Genomic DNA, 21664 nt, shown 5'->3' on the forward strand with positions numbered 1-21664 from the left:
TTTTTATTTTTAGATTTAAATATGTTAAAATTTTACATGTTTTATATATTAATTATATGATATTTCTTGACATCACAACTTATCTTTAATCTTATCTGGATTAGAGTTTTTGTTAGATTAAAATATATTATCTAAAATTATTGATATTTTCTTGATCTGAAATTTAAAATGTGCTATTCTTAATGATTTAAAATTTATTTGACTAGAATGTATTGAAATTATACATGTGTTGAAAATATAATTTCTATTTGAATTTAGGAGGTTATTTTCTTGTATTAAAGTTTATCTCTCAATCTATCTTTTAATATGTTATTATGTTTTTATTTATATAATTATTAGTTAATATATATTATGGTATGAAATTGGATATGAATTGAACTAAAATTGCTCATACGTCAGGCTCAACCCATAGGTCAGGCCATAACCCATGGGTTAGGCCTTGGCTTGTGGGCTAACCCAGCCCAACCATCATGGGTCGTTATATACGACGCACTTGACCAGTCCATGGGCCAAGGCTGAGCCAACTTTGTGTGATGTATGTTCAGTCATGTGTAATGCACATGATCAGTAGATAGACTGGTTCAATCTAGCTCAATATTGTTGTTGGGTTTGAGCCCGAATATTGATTGAACTAAACTAGACTTGATTAGTCTAGATCAATTCAGGATGATTCCGAATTGATTGACTTATTCAAGCTAGTTTAACCTAAATTATACTAGTCTAGGATAGTTTCAGACCAGTTAAATGAGGATTAGAGATCGATTCAGTTAGGTTCTAGTAAATTAAATTCAATTGGATCGATTGAACTAGGGTTCAAGTCAATTGAGGGCTAATTTATATTATTTGATATTGATAATATTTAATAGAGATGTTTTAAATTTGTTATTTCATCTTGATATGGATATGATCAATGTGAAATTATGTTATTTCCCTACCGAGAGCAGGTAGGGCGATTCCCTTCGGAGATTAGCGGGTCGTCAAACGTGGTGACTGGACAGTTCCTCCATCCGTTGTTGGGAGGAACGTGACCCCACTTTGACGGGTGAGGGATATCACTCCATCCGCTGTTGGGAGTACGATATGAGTTTGCCTCCATCTGTTATTGGGAGACTATAAACTCATCCCATAGGATAAAGCCGCTTCATTTGTTGTTGGGGGAGTTCTCCTTCAGGTATTCGATATACGCCAATGGAATGATTGAATTTTGATCATGTATTCATTTTGAGTTGACTTTTGGGATTCCTACTCAGCATTGCTGAATTTTCTTTATTTTTAATTTTTAAAGCAACCTCTCCGGTATTAAATCGGATTCCAACGGAGGGTAAACCTTCTTTTACCGTTAGGTAAAGCTACTTGGATGATTTTTAAAGTTGACATCATTACATTTAATTTTCTACTTATGATTTGATGAATAAAATATAATAAATATTTATAAACGAGGAATAAAATGATTGGTTAGGAAAGATATGTAAAAAAAAAGTGTAAATGCATGATATGATATTGTATCATTTCATGTCTCTTTAATTATCATTACTTATAATATCATGTTTTTAGGCTTATAAGTTAGAATAGTTGAAATAGAAGTTTATTTATATCATCTTCAATATTTTAAGTAAATTTTACAGAGTTTTTTTTGACAGATCAAAAATATTATAATAAACAAAAAAATTAATGAATAATATGGGTATTTTTAAAATTAGAGATACATTGTTTTGAATGATTGATCTAATATTCCTTTGTAATTATTGTTTTAAATACAACTTATTAGGTAATTTTTTGTTATAGGAAACTTTTCTAACTTTTTCAAATAATCATGATAAAATCATCATTAATATTATTAGCAATGCAAAGACAAATAATTCTCGTGCACTTTGCCTTGACCTACTCCCAATCATTATTGCTTTTTTTTTTTCACTTCCTTCTCCCTTATTATTAGGTTTTATTGAAGGAGAAGATCTTTCATCCTTTTTTGCCAAGTGAAATTATTTGTTTCATTAAAATATTTCATATTAAAGCTAACAAAAATAACTGATGATATCCTTATTGAATTTTTAATCATTAAATCTTTTGGATACTAATACCACTTTATTGAGGAGGAAGAGAAAAAATTTAATACTAAAAAATCCAGAGATCAATAATAAAAAATATATCGAATAAAAAAAATCAAAAAGCTGATGTTAGATAAATATGATTAAATAAATCTCACCTATATCAATAAAATAAATTAAAATTTTCACTATATAAGATTAATTATGAAGCTCTTAGTTAATTATCTTGATTCAAGTATAACTTATATCTCTCGTATCAATCTAAAAAAAATTCATAAAGATCATTCTCACGAACACTTATTTTACCTCTCTCATTAAGATCTTCAAACTCAATATATATTTATAAAGATAAATTTTAATTTAATAAAAATTTAATCGATTAGAATTTTTTTCATCAATCTAAATATAATTAATTTGGCCAACCCATATGGCTCGCAGCTGAAGAGGGTCTTTCGAAAAGAAGTCTATCATGCACGTGGCTGAACTAATCCCGTTTCATGGACCTTTCTATGCCTATGCGGCTGCATGTTTTGCTTCAATGGTTAGACTTTGGCCGATCTTTTGGACTACGCCGTATCAGTGTTGTCGTGTCACACAGCTGCTCTATGGATAGCTGCGCACATGTATGACGTTTGTAGATCTTCTTTTAACGTGAACACATGCACAAGAAGAGAGAGAGAGAGAGAGAGAGAGAGAATAGTATATCCATAAACTACGTAATATTTATTTCTGGGAATATACTAATTCCCATTACATGAGATAGGAGTATAAATAGCTTAGGCTTACTTCAAACTTCGTGCGAACCGTTTAGAACCCACCACCACCTCCTCCTCCACCGCCACCCCCGATTCCACCGCCCAATCCACCACCTGCACCGCTGCCGCCTCCAAAGCCTCCACCAATGCCGCCTCCTCCGCCAAAGCCCCCTCCATTACCACCCCCGATTCCTCCTCCAAAACCTCCGCCGGAGCCACCGCCAACCCCGCCACCAGCACCACCTCCACCTCCGATTCCTCCGCCAGCACCACCACCAGCTCCACCTCCGATTCCTCCGCCAGCACCACCACCAGCTCCACCTCCGCCTCCAGCACCTCCACCGGCTCCACCACCTACACCTCCACCAGCTCCACCTCCTTTGCCTCCCCCAAAGCCACCACCTGCACCTGCACCAGCTCCACCTCCGCCCCCAGCCCCTCCACCGGCTCCACCACCTACTCCTCCACCAGCTCCACCTCCATTACCTCCCCCAAAGCCACCACCTGCACCTCCACCAGCTCCACCTCCGCCTCCAGCCCCTCCACCGGCTCCACCACCTACACCTCCACCAGCTCCACCTCCATTTCCTCCCCCAAAGCCACCACCTACACCTCCACCAGCTCCACCTCCATTACCTCCCCCAAAGCCACCACCTGCACCTCCACCAGCTCCACCTCCGCCTCCAGTCCCTCCACCGGCTCCACCACCTACACCTCCACCAGCTCCACCTCCATTACCTCCCCCAAAGCCACCACCTGCACCTCCACCAGCTCCACCTCCGCCTCCAGCCCCTCCACCGGCTCCACCAGCTCCACCTCCTTTACCTCCCCCAAAGCCACCACCTGCACCTCCACCAGCTCCACCTCCGCCTCCAACCCCTCCACCGGCTCCACCACCTACACCCCCACCAGCTCCACCTCCTTTGCCTCCCCCAAAGCCACCACCGGCACCACCTCCGCCACCTGCTCCACCACCAACTCCTCCTCCAGCTCCACCACCTTTGCCACCTCCAAAGCCACCGCCTCCACCAGCTCCACCACCCTTGCCACCTCCAAATCCACCGCCAGAACCACCACCTCCACCACTCCCGCTACCACCACCTTTGCCGCCTCCAAAGCCACCTCCAGCACCGGCACCTCCACCAGCTCCACCTCCAAAGCCACCTCCAGCCCCGCCACCAGCACCAGCACCAGCACCACCACCAAAACCACCCCCTCCACCTTTACCACCTCCAAAGCCACCACCGACACCAGTCCCGCCACCAAAGCCCCCACCAACTCCACCACCGAACCCTCCTCCGATCCCACCACCGCCAAGCAAGTTATCTTTCTCAAGCCGACGCCCTTCAGCGATCCCCACAACCATCACCATCGCCAGGACCATCAGTCCGAGGCTACACGCGCACTTCACAGCCCTGCCCATCTCCTCGACACCCTCAAGGAAAGGAGGACTCGCTCCTCTTTTGTGTTTGAGCTCTGAGCGACTGAAGCATAGATATATAGAGCAAGAATTCAATGCAGGTGGTTGGCGGGAGCTCTCTGTGCATTGGACAACAGTTCATACCCACAAATCCAGCAGAGCCGAAGCTACCAAAGTCTACAGAATTGGGCTGTGAAGTCTTATCACTCTGCCAGTGGCGATTCCCATTGAATGCCACGCGTCGATCTCAACCAACACGATGCTCTCCGACACCGCCGCCCCCTCCCTGGTTTTTACGCACTCGGGTTACGTGCATCTACGTATACGCTGCAAGTTTCGGATGCAATACTGGAACCGTAACGTCATGCTGCTTTGGCAAACTAGGTTTCAAGCCTCCATGAAGACACAGCCTTCTCCTTGCTTGAAACGACACAGAGCAAGACACTTACAACAAATTATGAGCGTTATGTTGGTAGAATCACAGAGAAGTGACTACCAGTGAACGATCAACTGAAGCCTATATTGCCAGTGAACATTAGATGAAAGAAAAAGGCAACATAACAGCAAGATATTGCATAGGACTGCATGAAAATGATAGATATGCTCGGGCGAACAAGAAACATTGCATTTAATGATATCACATGCTGGATGCTGGATTATGGTCCATTCATTTTGTTATCAACAGGGGGCTCACAGAAAAAGTTCGATTAATACTATACTGTGTAACACGGATAGAAACTTGGTGGTGTACTCTGATTCATGCACAGGGACTGACACTCTTTGGTTCCTCTATTGTGGCCACCAAATAGAGTAGAACAGAAGGCCAACTTTTCTTGCCTTTGTAGCCTGTAACAGCAACTGTTCATCTCAGTAGATGGCGGAGGAAGCTGATCAAAATGGATATACATTTTACTGCTGAATAAAAATGTAGATGTGATGCTTGCCATTTCCTTGTTTTATGAGAATTATTGTGACCTTTGTCTCAAATAATTCAGGATTCTTAATCTGGCTAGGATGGTAGACAACGTGTACTGTCATCAACACTCCTTGACAGAGAAGAAAGGGAACACATTCAATTGGCTAATTTTCTCATGTGCTTGCAGAGAGTTATTACCAAATCTACTGTACAGTACAACGCTGTCATTTTTGTACTGGAAAGTGACTTCGTTTAGGCAGAATGTATCTTTCAATCAAGTCGTAGATTTGGTGGAGGAAACCCTGTTCTTGAGGCAACACTTGCCTGCTCTTCAAGTTTCCTACTGCCTAAGTCATGTCATTAGACATGAAAAATGACGAGACTGTTAAGATTAATTTAAACAGTTGATTAGATAAAGTAAAAGATAAAGATGTAAATTTAAATAAATAAATTAGGATGAAAAAATTTATTTGAGATATGATAGATTTTTTTATTATTTTAAAAATTTATACTTTATCCTTTAATCAATATAAAATGGTGCTTTTGGAACAATCCAAAAGCTACTTGAAATTCTATAGAAAAACTAACAGTTCTATGAAGATCAATAAAAAAAAATTGTTAGTAGATCTAGAAAAAAAACAAGAAGACGAGTAAGTGCTCATAATCTACTTCTTATCTTCAAAGGTGATAATTATCAATTTTGAACTATTAAGATGAAAATTTTATTTATCTCATTAGGATTATGAAATTTCGTAAAAGATGGTTTTGTTAAGTATGATCAACAAGATTCTAATATTACTAAAGATAAAAAAAAAATAAGATGAATGAGAATATATAAAAAGATGTAGCTATATGCTACAATAAGCAAAATAAGATGATTCCCTATTTTCCCAAATCATTATGACATGACATCAGCATAAGTATGAAAAATACTAAAAAGTGTATTTGAAGACACAAACAAAGTAAATATTTTAAAACTTTAAATTCTATAATATGAATTTGAAACTGTTATGATGAAAGATTCTCAATCTCTCATTGATTTCTTCTTAAAAAATATCTTATATTATGAACCAAATGAGATCTTACGGTGAAAATCTTAAATATCAAATTATAGTAGAAAATATTTTATAAAGTTTATCTCCAAAATATGATATAATTTATACTACTATAAAAGAAGCTATAGATATAAATACATTATCTATTGATGAATTAATGGGTTCCTTTTTAGCTCATGAACAAAAAGTAAATATATCTTTAGAAAAAATTTTAAAACATGTTCTTTAAATGAAGATAGATCAAAAAAAGGACCAAAAGAAAAATTTAAAAGTTAGATCTCAAGGGAGAGATTAAATTAGCAGAGGTTATGATCGATCAGTTAAAGGAACTTGAACAAAGGTAGTAAAGAAACCTATCAATATTTTTATTATAAAAATATTAGATATATTGAAAAAGATTATTAGTACAAAAATAAAAATCCATACTCTTATTATAAAAAAAATATGATCATCTTGAAAAAGATTATTAGAAAAAAATTAAATAAATTATCATGAGAAAAATAATGATGAAAAAAAAGATGAAGAATATATTTTCTTTATAGCATCCAATAAAAAATATTCTAGATCTATTTGGATTTTAGATAGTGAATGTAGTAATCACATGATATGGGACATAATTTATTTCAAAGACTTGATGATTCAATCAGATTTACAATGCAGATGGGAAATGACATCAAGATTCAAGTGGAATGAAAATGAATAATTTCTATGAACACCAAATCTGATAAAAAAATTTATTGATGATTTGATGTATATTTCTAGTTTAAGACAAAATACCATTAGGTTAGGGCAACCGATGAAAAAAGATTATTATATTATTTTTTATGATAAAAATACTTAATTTATGATAAAAAAAAATAAAAAAATTGATAGCAATTCTAAGGATAACAAAAAAAAAAAAGTGTTTCATTTATTATTTTTGGATTTCTCCTTCCATGCTATTGTTATTAATGAATAGACATTATAGCATAAAAGTTATGACCATTAAAATTTTTCTAGATCTATACAAACTATCTCATATAATAAGTTCTTTAAAATTCAAACCGATAAGAAGATGCCTTAGAATAAGACTAAAGTTGATGAAAGTTTTGATGAGAGCAATGAGGAGCCACAATTAAAGAAGCGAAAAGTTTTAGATTGTGTTTGGGACGAGTTTCTTAGAAAAGTGAAGATGAGCAACCATTGAAGACTCTGAAAAATGTTAAAGATGCAAAAAATAGTGGTTGCAGTATCGAAGATCAGTTTATTGATATCTTCACAAAAACTTTAGTGAAAGAAATATTTTATTCCGAAGATAACTTTAAGTTACAACTATTCAAATTAGGGGGTGTGTTAATCAATTCAAATAGTTAGATTACATAAAGTAAAAGATAAATATTTAGATTTAAATAAATAGATTAGGATGAGAATATTTATTTGGGATACAGTAGATTTTTTCTTTGTTTTAAAAAACTTATATTTTATCTTTTAGTCAATATAAATAGGTGTTTTTGGATTAATCTAAAAGCAAATTGAAAGGGGTAATTACATATTACACTCTATAGTTAAATAGAATTAGCATCTCGGTTCTTATAATTTAAAAAGTAGTTTTGAGACCTCTACACTTATGAAAGTGAAACATTTACCCCAATTTTATACATGTTGTCAATTTCATCGTGAATAAAAAGGGTAAAAAGTTAATTTCCTATAAACTTTTCTGTGGACGATAGCGGTGTCGGTGGGGCACAAGGTCGGTAATGCCAGTGGCATGCGAGGCTAATACTCAGATCTCTTCTAGAATGCCACCCTTACACATCTATGGTTGTGCTGCAGACTATAAACCATCGACAACATCGGTGGCACGTGAGGTTGGTGCTCGGATCTCCTTTGGAATGCCACCCTCGTGCACCAACCTCACGTGCCTCCAGTTGCGCTATGGATGATAGACCAATGACAATGTTGAGTAAAAAATATTGTGCCACCAACCCCCCCATTCCTTGCAAAAGAAGAGTAAGACGAATGGGTGAGGTGACTTGATGTTTATGTTCTCCAAGCAGTTCATGGGGGGCGGTGTCGAGGCTATGGACGTGATAGGAGGACAAGCTCTTCGAGCAAGCCTTGGTGGTGTACCCGGAAGGCACCTTGGACTAGTGGTTTGCCATCACAACAATTAGCAGAGTGGAGTTCCGCCAAGGCATTGGAGTGCTACTAGGCCCTAGTGGAGGATTGCAACATGATCGAGATGTCGGACTACTAGGGCAAGGCAGACAACGGTGGGAGTGACGACGAGTTCGATAGATGTGCATAGCACCACCAGTAATCGATCGCCTAGGGTAAGGGAGAGGAGTGGAAGTGCGGTGTCCCCTAGGCTAAGTACGAGAAGGGGGGATTGGAGAAACATCTCACAGTGGGTAGTGAAAATGAGAATACCGATGTCGGTCACCAACCATGCCTAGAAGTTCTTCATTCGCTAAAACCACAATAGTGCCAATAAAAGAAAAAACACAGAGAAAAAGAGTAGACATGACATCATATAAAAAATTAAGGGTAATTGTTTTGTGAAAATAAATATATGATGAATTAAGATCTCGGTGATTAGAAACCCAAAAAAACAACGAGAAAGGTGACCATATGTGTTACATTCTTGCTAGCGTCAAAAGTTTATATGAAATTATATTTTTACTACTACAAAATTGATGATGTGAGGATAATTATAATAAAATATTTTATTTTCATAAATATAAAAATCTTAATATTATTTTTTTTTAAAATATAAAAATCAAAATACTAATCATATATAACTAAAAGGATAATATATAATTATCCTTGAAAGTACTCCTAATTCTTTCTATTATTCTCTTTCCTCTCTAAAGTTATACAAGAAAAGCCAACAAAAACTAACCAGAATGCCCCTTGATTGATGAACCTCCACCAAATGCAATCCTTTTCGCTAATGTTGACCCTCTTGTTCTGTTAATACTATCCTAAACTACATTAAATAGAAGGTAGAAAGACAATGACAAAAAATTTTAATACTGTCATTATCATCGGTCGATAAGAACTCATGGCAAAAAAAACATACTGTACATACTACATCCACATTGGAGAAAGTGTTTTTCTATCAAATCGGTAATTACATAAATGATATACAAAACGACGTCTCAATTATATCATTCCGAACTTACTGAATTAGATTTTAGCTCTTAAACTAGATATCGTTCTCCCGTGATCAATCAGATCAATGCTAACTCTATCTATTCCACACAAGAATACGATAAGTGATATGAGACGAGAATATTTATTTTACCTTCGAGAAATTCAGGATTGATCTGGTTTAAGATTTATTTCTTTATCTATTCCACACACTATAACTCTCAGAAACAAGTTGGATCGATACCATCTTATCAAACTTATAATCAAAATTGATTGTATCAAATATGAGCTTCATTTTGCCTAAATTGTTGGGAGACAAATAGCCTATAATTTAAATAAACCCTTAATTGTCAGATTTAAAGATAGGGCCTACGTGATAACTTCCACTTTCAATGGAGATTTAACGTCGAATTCACTTTTTATACATATATTTTTTAAAAAGTATTCTATCAACTAAAATCTACAATATATAAAAGATACTCATGTTAAAATAACTTTTGCATATTAAATAATAATAATAATAATATTTTAAAAATGATTAATAAGAAACTTCCAATCTCGGTGTTATTTTAGTGATTGGATGTTGCACTCGTGCAATTATCCATTCAGTTCATCCACAATATTATTAGAATACTTAAGTTGCCCAAAGTTGGATAGGATATAATCTGAATGTTCTCAACTTTTTTATTTTATTTTATTTTATTTTATTTTATTTATTTATTTATTATTATTAGCATATATTACTTAACTATATAATCCTAATTAAGGATTTTCTTATGTTAAATAATGATGGTGTCATGAGTACTGTCGATTGATGAGTCAACATAATTGGTCCTCTATCGAAGGCACAGGCTCATCCAAATGTCTTTTCCTAATTGATATGGGAGAGTTGGTGAAATGAAATCGTATAAGCGATCCAGTCAGAAGTCATTCTATTAGTGAAGACTCAGTTTGGGATGATCGGGTAGGCGATATAGGATCTTCTTAGTTACAAGGTTTTTCCTTGGGGTTGCTGGGTTATCCAGGTGTCCTCGAGCGGAGGATAGTCTCGTGGCTGCATCCTAACAGTAGAGTCACCTCCTAATCATCGACGATCTTACATAACAGGTCGACGTTAGTGGTTGTCTGGCACAGTCCTTCCAATGCTTAAGTTAGCAAAAAAAAGAAGATAATAGTGTAAGCTTATTGACTGAGTTAGTGTGTAAAAAATCCTCTCTCAGCATGAACTGATGGGTTCTTTTTTATATTTGATCCCTAAACCTTTTTACTGACTAACCTAGGATAATATTAGGTGAACCGCTTGATCATTCTCTGATCTTGATAAGGTAGAACGATTATTGTCAATCATTAATACGGGGCACATCGGGATGTAGTACGACATCATTTTGGGGCTTATGACTTAAGAGCCCTATTTAGGTATTGGTCGGCCTCGGTGGCAGATGAGTTGACATGAGATAAAATCATCCCTATCAAATAATAATAGAGATGATATCTTGAAAATAGATCAATTAATATATAAAATAAATTTATTGGTGGAAAATATATGTATTTATATTTATTAACGATAAATATGGTTGCACATAGGCTTAATATAGAGAGCATTGCAGTTACAAATCTGAGGCCAGCAAAGTTCTTCACCTGCTATTTATTAGGATCGCATGCATTTGTTCTCGGCGCCGGGCTTCCCATTCCTCAGCCAGCAACCATGAGGCCAAGCCACCTCCTCCTCATCCTTCTCTCCCTTTTCTCTTCCCTCCTCCCTTTCGCCACTGCCGGTCCCACGAACAAAATTGGCGAGGTCGCTGGCATATGTTCCCACACAGACTACCCATTCCTTTGCATCTATGCGTCCACTACTTACGGCCAGTCATATCTTGCCATCGACGCTGCGTCCTTACTCGCCATGCACATCAAGATGACCGTCGATCACACCCAAACCGCGAAGGCCATAGCGTCGACCTTTGCCGTCAACCCAACCACAACCCCCCAAGTGAAGCAGGCACTGGAGGTCTGCCTCAAACAGTACGATGATGCATTCGATGATCTCGCGACAGGGAGCACCGCCGTCGCCGGGCACGATGCAGGGACAGCCAACAGCATGCTGAGTGCAGTCATATCGTACTACGGCACATGCGATGATGCTTTCGCGGAGATTTATAAGGCAAATCCCTTGGCCAAGCAAGATGATTTCTTGATGAAGATGGTGAGCAATGCCCTCGCTCTTGCCCAGTTGATCCTCCAGTGATGGCTGCAGCTTTTTCTTGGTGGCAGCGGAAGAGAAAGTGAGAGGGAGGAGTTTGTGGCATGCAAATGGAGATGTGGTTTGTGCCTATAATTGGTTTTCATCCTCTTTTGTGACTCCCTATATCATCAATAAATGGGAGCTGGCCTAATTATCAGCCATCTTAGATCTTATGATCACTAATTTGGTCTAATTAATAATTTATCGGATGCTATTAACGATGATGATTGTATTATCGTGTCAGGTGCCAATGTCATGCATAAATTGGATAACGATAATTTAAAATTATCTAAAATTAGAAAATGAAAAGATAAAAACATAAAAGTATATGTGAAATATACATTTATTATATACAAAATTCAAATAATAATTTTAAGATGTCAAATTAATTACTAAATATAAAGTAATAGAATGTCAAGTTCAATTGTTTACCAAATGAGATAATTATTTTCACAAAAAAATAGTTGATAATAATTATCAACTCGACGCAAGTGCCAATCTCAAAGCTAATGATCTAAGCGGGTTAGATAGGCTTTAATATTCGTGAAATCTGATCGCTGTCGTTGGTAAAGATGAATGAATAGTTTTGTAATTCAGAGCAAATGTGGGGGCGTATATGTAATTGGATAAATAGAGAAGAAAATTGAAAGGTCGGTTTCTCTAGAAAATACTCGAATATTTTCCAAACAATATCCTTAATTTAAGTATTATTTGGGTATTTTAGATGTTTTTATGAAAATAAAAAGGTACCCACTTTTAATTTTTTTCAAATACCCTCAATTTAAAAAACCTAAAATACCCTTTACAAGTTTTATGTCAAATTTTTTGCTCATTTTTTAACAAGTCTTCAACTATTATAATATTTTTTAATAATATTTTATTATATATTATTAGGATATTAAAAATATTATAAATGATATCATATCCTGCTTTTTTTTTATTGTCATTCGTCATATATCACTATAATATTATATTTATAATTTTATAATTAATTTGATTAAAATTTAAAAAATATTTATAATATTTATAATATTTTCAAGTAAATTTTGTAGTAATTTTGTTATGATGGTTAAAATACTGTAACATGTCAATAATATTATAACAAATAGATAGTTTCGCTATTCTTAACTTCGGGCATTATTTGAAAAAAATAAAACAAAAATATTGATTGAAAAATACTTCAAATATGGGTGTTTTCTAGAAAAATCGCCCAAATAGAAACCTAATTCCAAGTGACTCGCTTCTCTTATCAGATCAGATTCGTCTCAGGGAAGCAACCGACGGCTTCCGCTTTACCTTGCGAATTGGATAAGAGGAGAGAGCGCGGTGAGTCGGGTAAAGGGGAAGATCCGGCAGAAGCTATGGTGTTCGCGGCAGCGACGACGACCACGACGGCGCCATCTTCCGCGGCCGCCTCCCCCCTCCAATCCCTCGCGAGGGGAACCCTTCGCCTCTCATTCGGCAGCCCTCTTCTCCATCCCCAGTCCTCCTCCGCTTCTCCCAAGTACCCCTCTTGATCCATTCTCGCCTTTTCTTTCTTTCTTAAAGGATGATTGATCTTACCGTTTAGTTCGCTTCTTCTCTACCAGAAAGGGTAGGAGGCTCGTCTGCAGCTGGAGCTCTCCCAAGGCCGTTTATTCCGCTAACTCCTGGGCTCCCGAACGATCTCAGAGGAAAGGGATTTGGTCTATCAGGTATCTTCTTCTTTTTATTTGTTTCTTCTATCGCGTTGCTAGGAATTGAGTAAAGATTTGTCCTTTTTGCGTGTGTGATTTTTATTTGGTTCTAATTTAGGGATGATTTGGTGATGCCGTCGTCACCCTATTTCCCGATAGAGGCACAGGGAGGGCAGGGGCCGCCGCCCATGGTGCAGGAGCGGTTTCAGAGCGTCATCAGCCAACTCTTCCAGCATGTATGATTTTGGGATATCCTATTGTGGTTAGATTTTCTTGATTTATAGCCAACTCTTGTTTGTAGAGAATTATTCGGTTCGGCGGACCTGTGGACGATGACATGGCAAATATAATCGTGGCGCAGCTTTTATATCTGGACGCTGTTGATCCTACAAAGGTCTTTTACTTACCAAATGGATATGCTATTTTCTATGCTTTCTTAACTAGTTTTCTTTCACAAGTATTACAGTAAGATGCATAAAGATGCTCTTCTATGGACTCTAATTCGAAACCTATTAACTACACGAAACTATGTGAACCACTAGGATATTCAACAGACATTTTCATTGACTTTACTTATTTTGAGTTATATCCATAGGGAACTTCATTTAGCTTCCTGTTTCTAGTTCTCACCAGTGGTAAATATCCACTATGCTTGGTCGTAACTTGTAACTTTGTTTTGTGTTGAAGAGAAGCACATCTATATGGAGCTATTTCTGAGATACATCTTGGATGTACACAAGTTATGACGAGCTTGATATTTACTTATATGTATATTCATAAGGTGCACACTGGCACTGGAAATTTGGGTCGGTAATTCTGAGATTTGTTGAACTATCATAGTATTGTCTTTTCATTTCCAGCTCTTAATGCTGTATAGTTCAGAACTGATGTAGCTCAATGATAACCAAGTTTTAGAATTTTAGGAATTATTACATGGTTCATAGACAAGTGAACCATTCCCAGGTCTTAGGGACACACAAGTGATGCAATAACAAGCAGCTTAGGCCATGGTTCACAGACCAATATAGTTTTCAAATGTTGCTCTTGTGCGTTGAACCTCTTAGTTTAAGTTGTTGCAGACCTAATCCATGCATCTATTATCAGAAAAACCTTTTCCCTTGCTATAATTTGATATGAATCTTGATTGGCTTGTGGCATTAAAGTGTCTTCTGAGAAAATTCAACATAAGGGTTGATGCATCCTACTCTAGGACAAAGAACTATGTCTTCTTTTTAATTTGATTTAGTTGAGTCTAGATTTTTTTCAGTTATTTCCTAGACTTAATTAATTTTTCGATGTTGATTTTGTTTAACATAAGTCTTCTTTTGTCATTACCTTGGGTTATCTTTCATTTTTGTGCTAGAATGGTGACAAGATAAAGCAGAAAATTTATCTGAGTTCTAGATGATTTTAAACTTGTAAAGTATAAGATTGGGTCCTAAGCTGCAATTTTAGTTTGTTAGTCTACAAATAAAGGCTTCATTGGTTGACACATTTATAACAATGATATCATGATTATTTTTGGCCAAAAAAGAAACAATGTTCCTTTCAGCCTTGTGGACTTGGCTATCTTTTTGTCTCCCAATGATGTTTTTTGTTTTTTCCTATCTTGGTCTTCTTCCATCTTGCAGTTTCTTCACTTTTTTCTTTACACTTTAAAACTTATAAACTTGGTTAATCATTTATTTGCTGCATTAATTTTCTATGGTATATTTATGATTGATTCAATATCATATTAGAGCACAGATTTGGACTACCATGTCTCTTTGTGTTGTGTCAAGTATTTTTTATGAAATTATTTTGCATATGATGTGTCTTGGGTCTTAACAATAACAACACAAATGAGAGCAGGAACCTCAGAAACTGCAAAACTACAAGAAGCAATAGTTTCCGATATTTATATCTCTTTGCTCCTTCATCTTAAGTTAATAAGTGTGCATGCGAAATTTAAGTGCATTTACTGCCCTTTTGATGATTTTACAGCAGGATACTAAAGTGTCCCACCATGTGTGAGAATTTTGACAATACCTGGCTGTTTTGTAACCATCATAACAGATAGCTAAAAGGATGTTATGAATATTAATCTCTTTTATTATTACAGCAGGACTTTTATATTTAAGCTGTCTTGTGTTGTTGAAATCGAGGGTATAAAATGTACAAAAAAGTTTTCTGAATCTTGATTTCTCTCGTGACTCTGTGGTTTCTCATGTGATCATTCAACTTTTAGATTCAAGTTATTGGTATTTACATGATCAGGCTTTGATTAGAGATCTGCCTCCTCCTGTTTAAATGCGTAACTTTCTGTAAGATATTCAGTGAAATGTTTGGTGTCATTTATTTTTTGATGAAAAAGAAAAAAATGAATCTTATTCTTTCAAAACTTCAATTGATTATGTTGTTCCTTCTTAACTGAATTTTCTTAGGAATTTTTCTTTGTTGATCTCTATGCTTTGTAAATGCCATTTTCATATGATTTCTTTTTTAGTCCTTTCATATAAACAAGTCAATCCTAGAGCATCTTAGTTATGGAAGCCATCTTAAATCATTATCTTGTTGTCTTGTAGGATATTGTCATGTACGTGAACTCTCCAGGAGGATCAGTTACAGCTGGTAACATTTCTTCTGCTTTATACGTATGTATGTTAATATTATCTTTACACGCAGCTGTGTGGTGAGCACAGAGTGAACTATTCTTTGGCCTTTTACTAAAGAATATTATCTTTACTTTTCTGTTGTGCATTTTATTCTAAAGTGTTTGAGCTGTATCATTTCTAGGCATGGCTGTATTTGACACAATGCGACACATTAGGCCTGATGTTTCTACTGTTTGTGTTGGTCTGGCAGCCAGGTAATGGCACAATGCATTTTATTCTAACATAATGGTAATGTTTCTACCGGCACAACGCATTTTATTCTAACGCACATCTGCTCCACCTTATATGAGAATGCATTTTGTCGAGCTCTACTTAATTTACTTGTGTATAATTAGAGCGCAAATGTTTAGGCACTTGTTTTTGGTGGTTTTGTTGGAACTTCCATGTAAACATGGAGCCATGTGAAGAGATATCAACAAATACAGAGTACAGAACATGGAAATTGATATGCAGTCTTTTTCAGACAGTAATATGGTCTTTGCTTTCTGTGTCATATTGGTTGTGTATGACTGGAACCTAGTTGATCCTTTGTGAAATTCTTTTCTGTTCTATGTGCATTGATTGGTCTGGCCACTGGCAATGACAATTATAACTATTTACTTGGGCCCTGAACTTCTGAATTTACGTTTGGGGATTAGCAGATAACAATATCTTACTCTAGTACCTACAAACACTGTTTCAGAATGAAATTGAAGTACGTTTCAAATTTGTTCTGATGAATTTAAAGGATAAGTAAATTCTCCACCGCCTACTGGCATAAACAGTGTCTACTAGTGCCTATGTTCATCATTATTGTCTGTAAATGTGATTATAATAGAAGCTGCTTCATTTATAATTGTTTTCCCCTTCGATCAATTTATCACCATCACCGAAATTGCTTGTGTTTCTTGATTTATTATATTCTTAGTTATGTCCATCTCCACTGGCCACTAAGCTGGCTTTTTTTCATTGTTTCATCTTTCAACAACAGTATGGGTGCTTTCATTTTGAGCTCTGGCACAAAGGGTAAGTCTTCTAGACTTAGGTTACTCAACCAAGTTGATAATGGCTTTTCCATTAGTTTTATGTTTGTGCAAATAAAACTATTGCAGGGAAAAGATACAGCTTACCAAACTCCAGGATTATGATTCATCAACCTCTTGGAGGAGCTCAGGGTGGGCAAACCGATATAGACATCCAGGTAAAAGCCAGATTTTCTTTTTTGTGAAAATTTTCATAAAACTGTAGATACTTTAACACATTGATGTGGATGATGTATGATTTGTCCTGAGATGTCTAGTCAGTCTTTGACTGGACGTGAGAATGTGGACTTTAGATGCCTGCCAGAGTGTCAAGTAGCGATTATTTATCATCCAGTCTTAATATGCATTTTGATGTTAGGACTTGGGAACCCTATGATTCTTAAGAGATTTCTTGGTTAAAGTCTCAAACTCAGTTGTCATAAAATATCACTGTTTATCATGTTGACTTGCAGGCAAATGAAATGCTTCATCACAAGGCCAATTTGAATGGATACCTGGCATACCACACTGGTCAGAGCTTTGAAAGAATCAACCAAGACACTGATCGGGACTACTTCATGAGTGCCAAAGAAGCTAAAGAATATGGTTTGATCGATGGTGTGATCATGAATCCTCTCAAAGCTCTGCAGCCACTGCCAGCCACGCAAGAGTGATTGCCGATCAGCTAAATGCATTGTTAGATGTTACTTCTGTGGCCATAAGCGAGGAACGGTGTTTCTAGGAACAAATTGCCCAAGAGAGCAGTGTTTTTGTTATTTGTGTTGCAAAGTACTGCATGCACAATTCCAGATGTAGTATTAGTCTATGGTTTTCTGGATACTGAGACTTTATTACCCACAAGTTTTACAATTAGTTCCAGAAAAGGAATGTTGTAGTTGCTTCATTTTATCTTGTCTGATTGATGATTGTGATCTTGATTATATTTTGAGGTCTGTAAGGCTCTGATTCTTCTCAAACCCCGAATTGGTAGGAGCCCGATGTCCCAGAGATGTTTATTATCGACTCACACATATTATTTGTTTTAGCCAACATTTTAAAACCCAACCTGGACAGTAACCTGCTGATCTACCCCAGTCATGAGTCAGTGGTTGAATTCATGGGTTAATAAAAAAAAAAGAATAAAAGCACATATAATAATAATTCAAATTGGACTTTGATATAAGTTTTTATTTTGTTGAAAAAAAAGCTAATTAGGTATAAAAATGTAAGTGCTTGTAATCTTGTGTTCTAACTTGTCATTAATGTTAAATCACAATAAAACTGTCCTTTTAGGTATAATATTAAAGATAATGGACTTCGATACTTTGTAGAATGGATAGATAACAAAGGAGAAAATATAAGATGTGCAATTGTGCAAATTTTATTCTACTCCTTCAATCCATGTATTCCATCTCCATTTATAACACGTCAATCCAAGGAAGTGTCAAAGAAACCAACAAATGGTATTTGGAGGCGGCCAACGGACCCATGTGCGATCAACGTACGTGCATTCGAGTGCCAAGAATCGTGCGCGCCATGATCATCATTGCTCTCCACCTCTGTGCTTCCTCCTATTTAATCCGTAAAGTCTTACTTCCAACTACAGAGGCAGAGAGAGAGAGAGAGAGAGAGAGAGAGAGAGAGAGAGAGAGAGCAATGGGCTTAAGCAAACCAGAGAGACAAGAGGAGGAACCGTTCATCCGTAGCTTTCTCAAGCACTTCTTCCACACGCTATCCATCATCACCATTTCTCTCCTCTTCCCCGCCTCCTTCCTCACGCTCGACAGATTCACCGCCGCCTCCACCCCCTCAATTCCGCCCTCTTCCGTCCTCGCTACCGTCTTCCTGCGCGCCGTCCTGCCAGTCATTAACGGACTCGTCTCCGTCGTCTGTCTCGCTGCTCTCGTGCACTCGCTCACCGGCCGCATGGTCAAGCTCCCTGCCGCGGTTGCATGGACTCTCCTGTGCCTCTTCCATGTCTGCCTCAGCCTCGGCACCGAGGTAACCATCGCCTCCAGAGCCGAAACGATCGACGACGCGCTCGTTCATCACAGCATTACGTGGATCAAGCGTGCAGTCCTCTTCGTGGGGCTTCACAGGACGATGAGGGTATGGGCGAGGATGGTGGTCAAACGGGTGGCCGACGACACCATCTTCGGGGCGGAAGTCCAAGAAGACATCTCCGACAAAGTGGTGGTCTCAGTGGCGTTCGCGACTCTTTGGATAACGATGCTGCAGAACGACATTGCCCGAATGGTGTTTGCTGCAGTAGAGAAAGGGTTGACGAAGGACATGGACTTGGATGGTTACGTTGGCTGGTTTGTGAGCCATGCCATTGTGACGACAGGCATGGTGAGAAGTGTGCAAGGGCTGCTGTGCGTAGGGAACTTCTTGTTTTGCCGCTGTAGAGAGGCAGATGAAGACCACCTCACTGCAGATCACAAGGTTTGAACGATATCGTGTAAAGTAGTAATGCCTAATAGACATCGTTGATGGCATTGAGTCGTCTACTATTGTCAATTTGTAGTGGAACTCTATTTCTCATCTCTAAGTTTACGGCAGAGAACAAAGAAATGAATCAAAGAAATGTTTTTACATGTGTAAACAATTGATAACCTTGATCTATGGTTCATATTGAAAGAAACAATTGCTGGAGGCAAACTCATTGAAGATATGCCACTCACAACAGCTTAAAAGACCACAGATTGCTACCACTGGACTAATGGATAAACCAAGCATTCATTCCCTTTCAGTTTGTCATCACCCAATGGACCATCACACAAGCAAGAAAAGTTGAAACCTTTGAGAAATGATTGCTGATAGCAATGCAGGATATATCAAAAATAGAGAATTAGCAACTAGGAAGAAGCATAATTTTTCATGACAGCTTCAGCCAAACATGAGTTATGTCATTACATCAAGCAACCACTCAGAGACATTTAGCAGCATAATGTCACTAGATGCAGAGTCATACACTCATCACACTACATGCTGAACTAGAACTCCAAAAGACACTGATTCAAAGACAAACTGAGAGAAGACAGGACAGTATGAACAGTAGGAAGCAAGCAAGCTCTGAACTAATAGACCAAGCCAGTAGAGACACACCACATAAAGTTATCACAAGGCTGACTCAGAACTGAAGCATGCCGGCTGTGGCAGAGATAGGCTGCGCAGGGCGAGGAAGCTGCCATGGTTTCAGGAGCTGGTCAGGTATCTCCGGTATGTCCATGGCCATCCCGCTAAATTCCTCCAAGAAGCGGAGCACCGAGTTCAGCGATTGCAATCTCTCAGTCAATTCCGTCAACTGAGCCCTGAGGACAGCGTTCTCAGATTCCACCTCACCGTAACGCTGGGTCAGCAAATTGATCTGCATCTCAATCTGGCTGTTTTGGTTCTTGAGCTCTGCCGCTTGGCTTATCAGATCATCGAAGCGCTGCTGCTTTCTCATCCGGGACCTCCTTGCCGACTCCCTGTTCGAGAGCATCCGTTTTCGCTTGTGCTCGTCGATACCGAGCAGGGGGGACTCTTGACATCCCGTAGATCCGCGGACCGGCAAGGAAGACATGGTCTTCTTTTGTCCAAGGGTTTGATTACTTCGTTGGAACTAAATCAGGAAAAATCGGTTCTTTCTCGAAATGAATGGATCAAGCCACGAGCTTTACTTCATGAGAAGACGTAGAACCAGTAGAGGAAGACCACCGAGAAGGAGTGGAGGAAGCAGATGCGCAGAATAGCGAGATTCATAAGAACTAGATGACGGTTCTCCACCAAATCAGGCGCGCAAACTTCGACATCTGTGCAGGGGTTACAACTAGTCTCAGAAACCCTAGTTTCTACTGACAGAATCAACCATCAAAGGATGTTGCCCACAAGAAGCAAGGTAGTGTCCTCAGAACAAAGCAAAAACAGGGGAGCTCGATGCCAAACCCAACCCTCCAAAGATCAGATTTTGGGAGCAGGATTTCTAGGAACTAATCAGACAAATAGCAGAACACCACTAAACAAAATCGAACAAAAAAAAAAAAGGAAAAACAAAAGGGAAGAAATAAGAAAGACTTACCCGAAGAAGACGGCGACGACTGAACCGAAGAGAGGGCGGCCAGTTAATGAAAAGACAACAGAGAGATACCCAAACTCGGCTATTTATAGAGGAAGAGAGGGGCATTTTGGGCGTATCTTTGTCGCTTCTTCAGCGGCTGTTCACTGCTTCGTGGGGGGCGTTTTGGGCATATAATTACTGCTGCCCTTTGGGTAGGTGTGGTTGGAGGAGAGTAGCAAATGGGCTACTTCGGGTTGGTCTGCTTCTAATTACTTGGGCTTAACTTATAAGCCTCTTATGTTGTTAGATTAGTAATTGAGATGTCAAAATGACAAAGATGCAAAGTCTTGAGCAAGTGAAATCAAGATTAAATTGGGCTTTAACATGATTTATTGCAATGAGCCTTCACCATCCTCAATATCTCCAATACATCAATCCAAAAATCCTTATAAGTCAATATAAAAAGGTTCGATAATATCTATAACATTCAACCATATTATTTACAGTATAAAGGTGTAATTTAAATATATCTCTTTGTGTTAAAGTTCAATCAAATTGGATCTTTTTAATTATTTGAAGTTTTATGATGTATGATAATTCAATTAAAAATACTTATCATAGTATCAAAGGTGGTTGCCAGTTCAAAATTTGAATCTACATCTCTCTATCCAATTCGATGTTAAATTAATATTTATACAATGTTCTTTCAAATTGATTTGCATC

The 21664-nt window shown here is 37.7% G+C and overlaps 5 protein-coding genes across 6 annotated transcripts; 3 read left to right on the forward strand and 2 right to left on the reverse strand.

Annotated features, from left to right (window-relative positions):
• Nucleotides 1-2855: 2855 nt before the first annotated feature.
• Nucleotides 2856-4226, reverse strand: LOC135644217 (glycine-rich cell wall structural protein-like). The gene has a single exon (XM_065161685.1). The coding sequence runs from the start codon at nt 4224-4226 to the stop codon at nt 2856-2858; it is 1371 nt and encodes a 456-aa protein (XP_065017757.1).
• A 6670-nt stretch (nt 4227-10896) lies between these two features.
• LOC135644218 (pectinesterase inhibitor 12-like) lies at nt 10897-11571 on the forward strand. Its single transcript, XM_065161686.1, has one exon. It carries the CDS (start codon nt 10897-10899, stop codon nt 11569-11571), a length of 675 nt encoding a protein of 224 aa, XP_065017758.1.
• Nucleotides 11572-12804: 1233 nt separating this feature from the next.
• LOC135645991 (ATP-dependent Clp protease proteolytic subunit 5, chloroplastic-like) lies at nt 12805-17803 on the forward strand. The gene is made up of 9 exons (XM_065165012.1): nt 12805-13072; nt 13158-13262; nt 13363-13480; nt 13546-13638; nt 15809-15854; nt 16020-16092; nt 16869-16903; nt 16990-17078; nt 17373-17803. Exons 1-9 carry the CDS (start codon nt 12930-12932, stop codon nt 17571-17573), a joined length of 903 nt encoding a protein of 300 aa, XP_065021084.1. The 5' UTR covers nt 12805-12929; the 3' UTR covers nt 17574-17803.
• Nucleotides 17804-18526: 723 nt separating this feature from the next.
• Nucleotides 18527-19496, forward strand: LOC103995488 (uncharacterized). The gene has a single exon (XM_009416084.3). The coding sequence runs from the start codon at nt 18556-18558 to the stop codon at nt 19348-19350; it is 795 nt and encodes a 264-aa protein (XP_009414359.2). The 5' UTR covers nt 18527-18555; the 3' UTR covers nt 19351-19496.
• A 238-nt stretch (nt 19497-19734) lies between these two features.
• LOC103995315 (bZIP transcription factor 53) lies at nt 19735-21020 on the reverse strand. 2 transcript variants are annotated; one of them, XM_009415878.3, is made up of 2 exons: nt 20963-21020; nt 19735-20696 (listed from the first exon to the last, which is right to left on the reverse strand). In XM_009415878.3, the coding sequence occupies exon 2, from the start codon at nt 20465-20467 to the stop codon at nt 20033-20035; it is 435 nt and encodes a 144-aa protein (XP_009414153.2). In that variant the 5' UTR covers nt 20468-20696; nt 20963-21020; the 3' UTR covers nt 19735-20032. The 2 variants fall into 2 exon arrangements, with proteins under 2 accessions (XP_009414153.2, XP_009414154.2); XM_009415879.3 differs by having other exon boundaries at nt 19735-20873; nt 20963-20978.
• Between the last annotated feature and the right edge of the window lie 644 nt (nt 21021-21664).

The sequence above is a fragment of the Musa acuminata genome, chromosome BXJ3-8 (genome assembly GCF_036884655.1).
Source record: "Musa acuminata AAA Group cultivar baxijiao chromosome BXJ3-8, Cavendish_Baxijiao_AAA, whole genome shotgun sequence".
In the NCBI taxonomy this organism is placed as follows: Eukaryota; Viridiplantae; Streptophyta; class Magnoliopsida; order Zingiberales; family Musaceae; genus Musa; species Musa acuminata.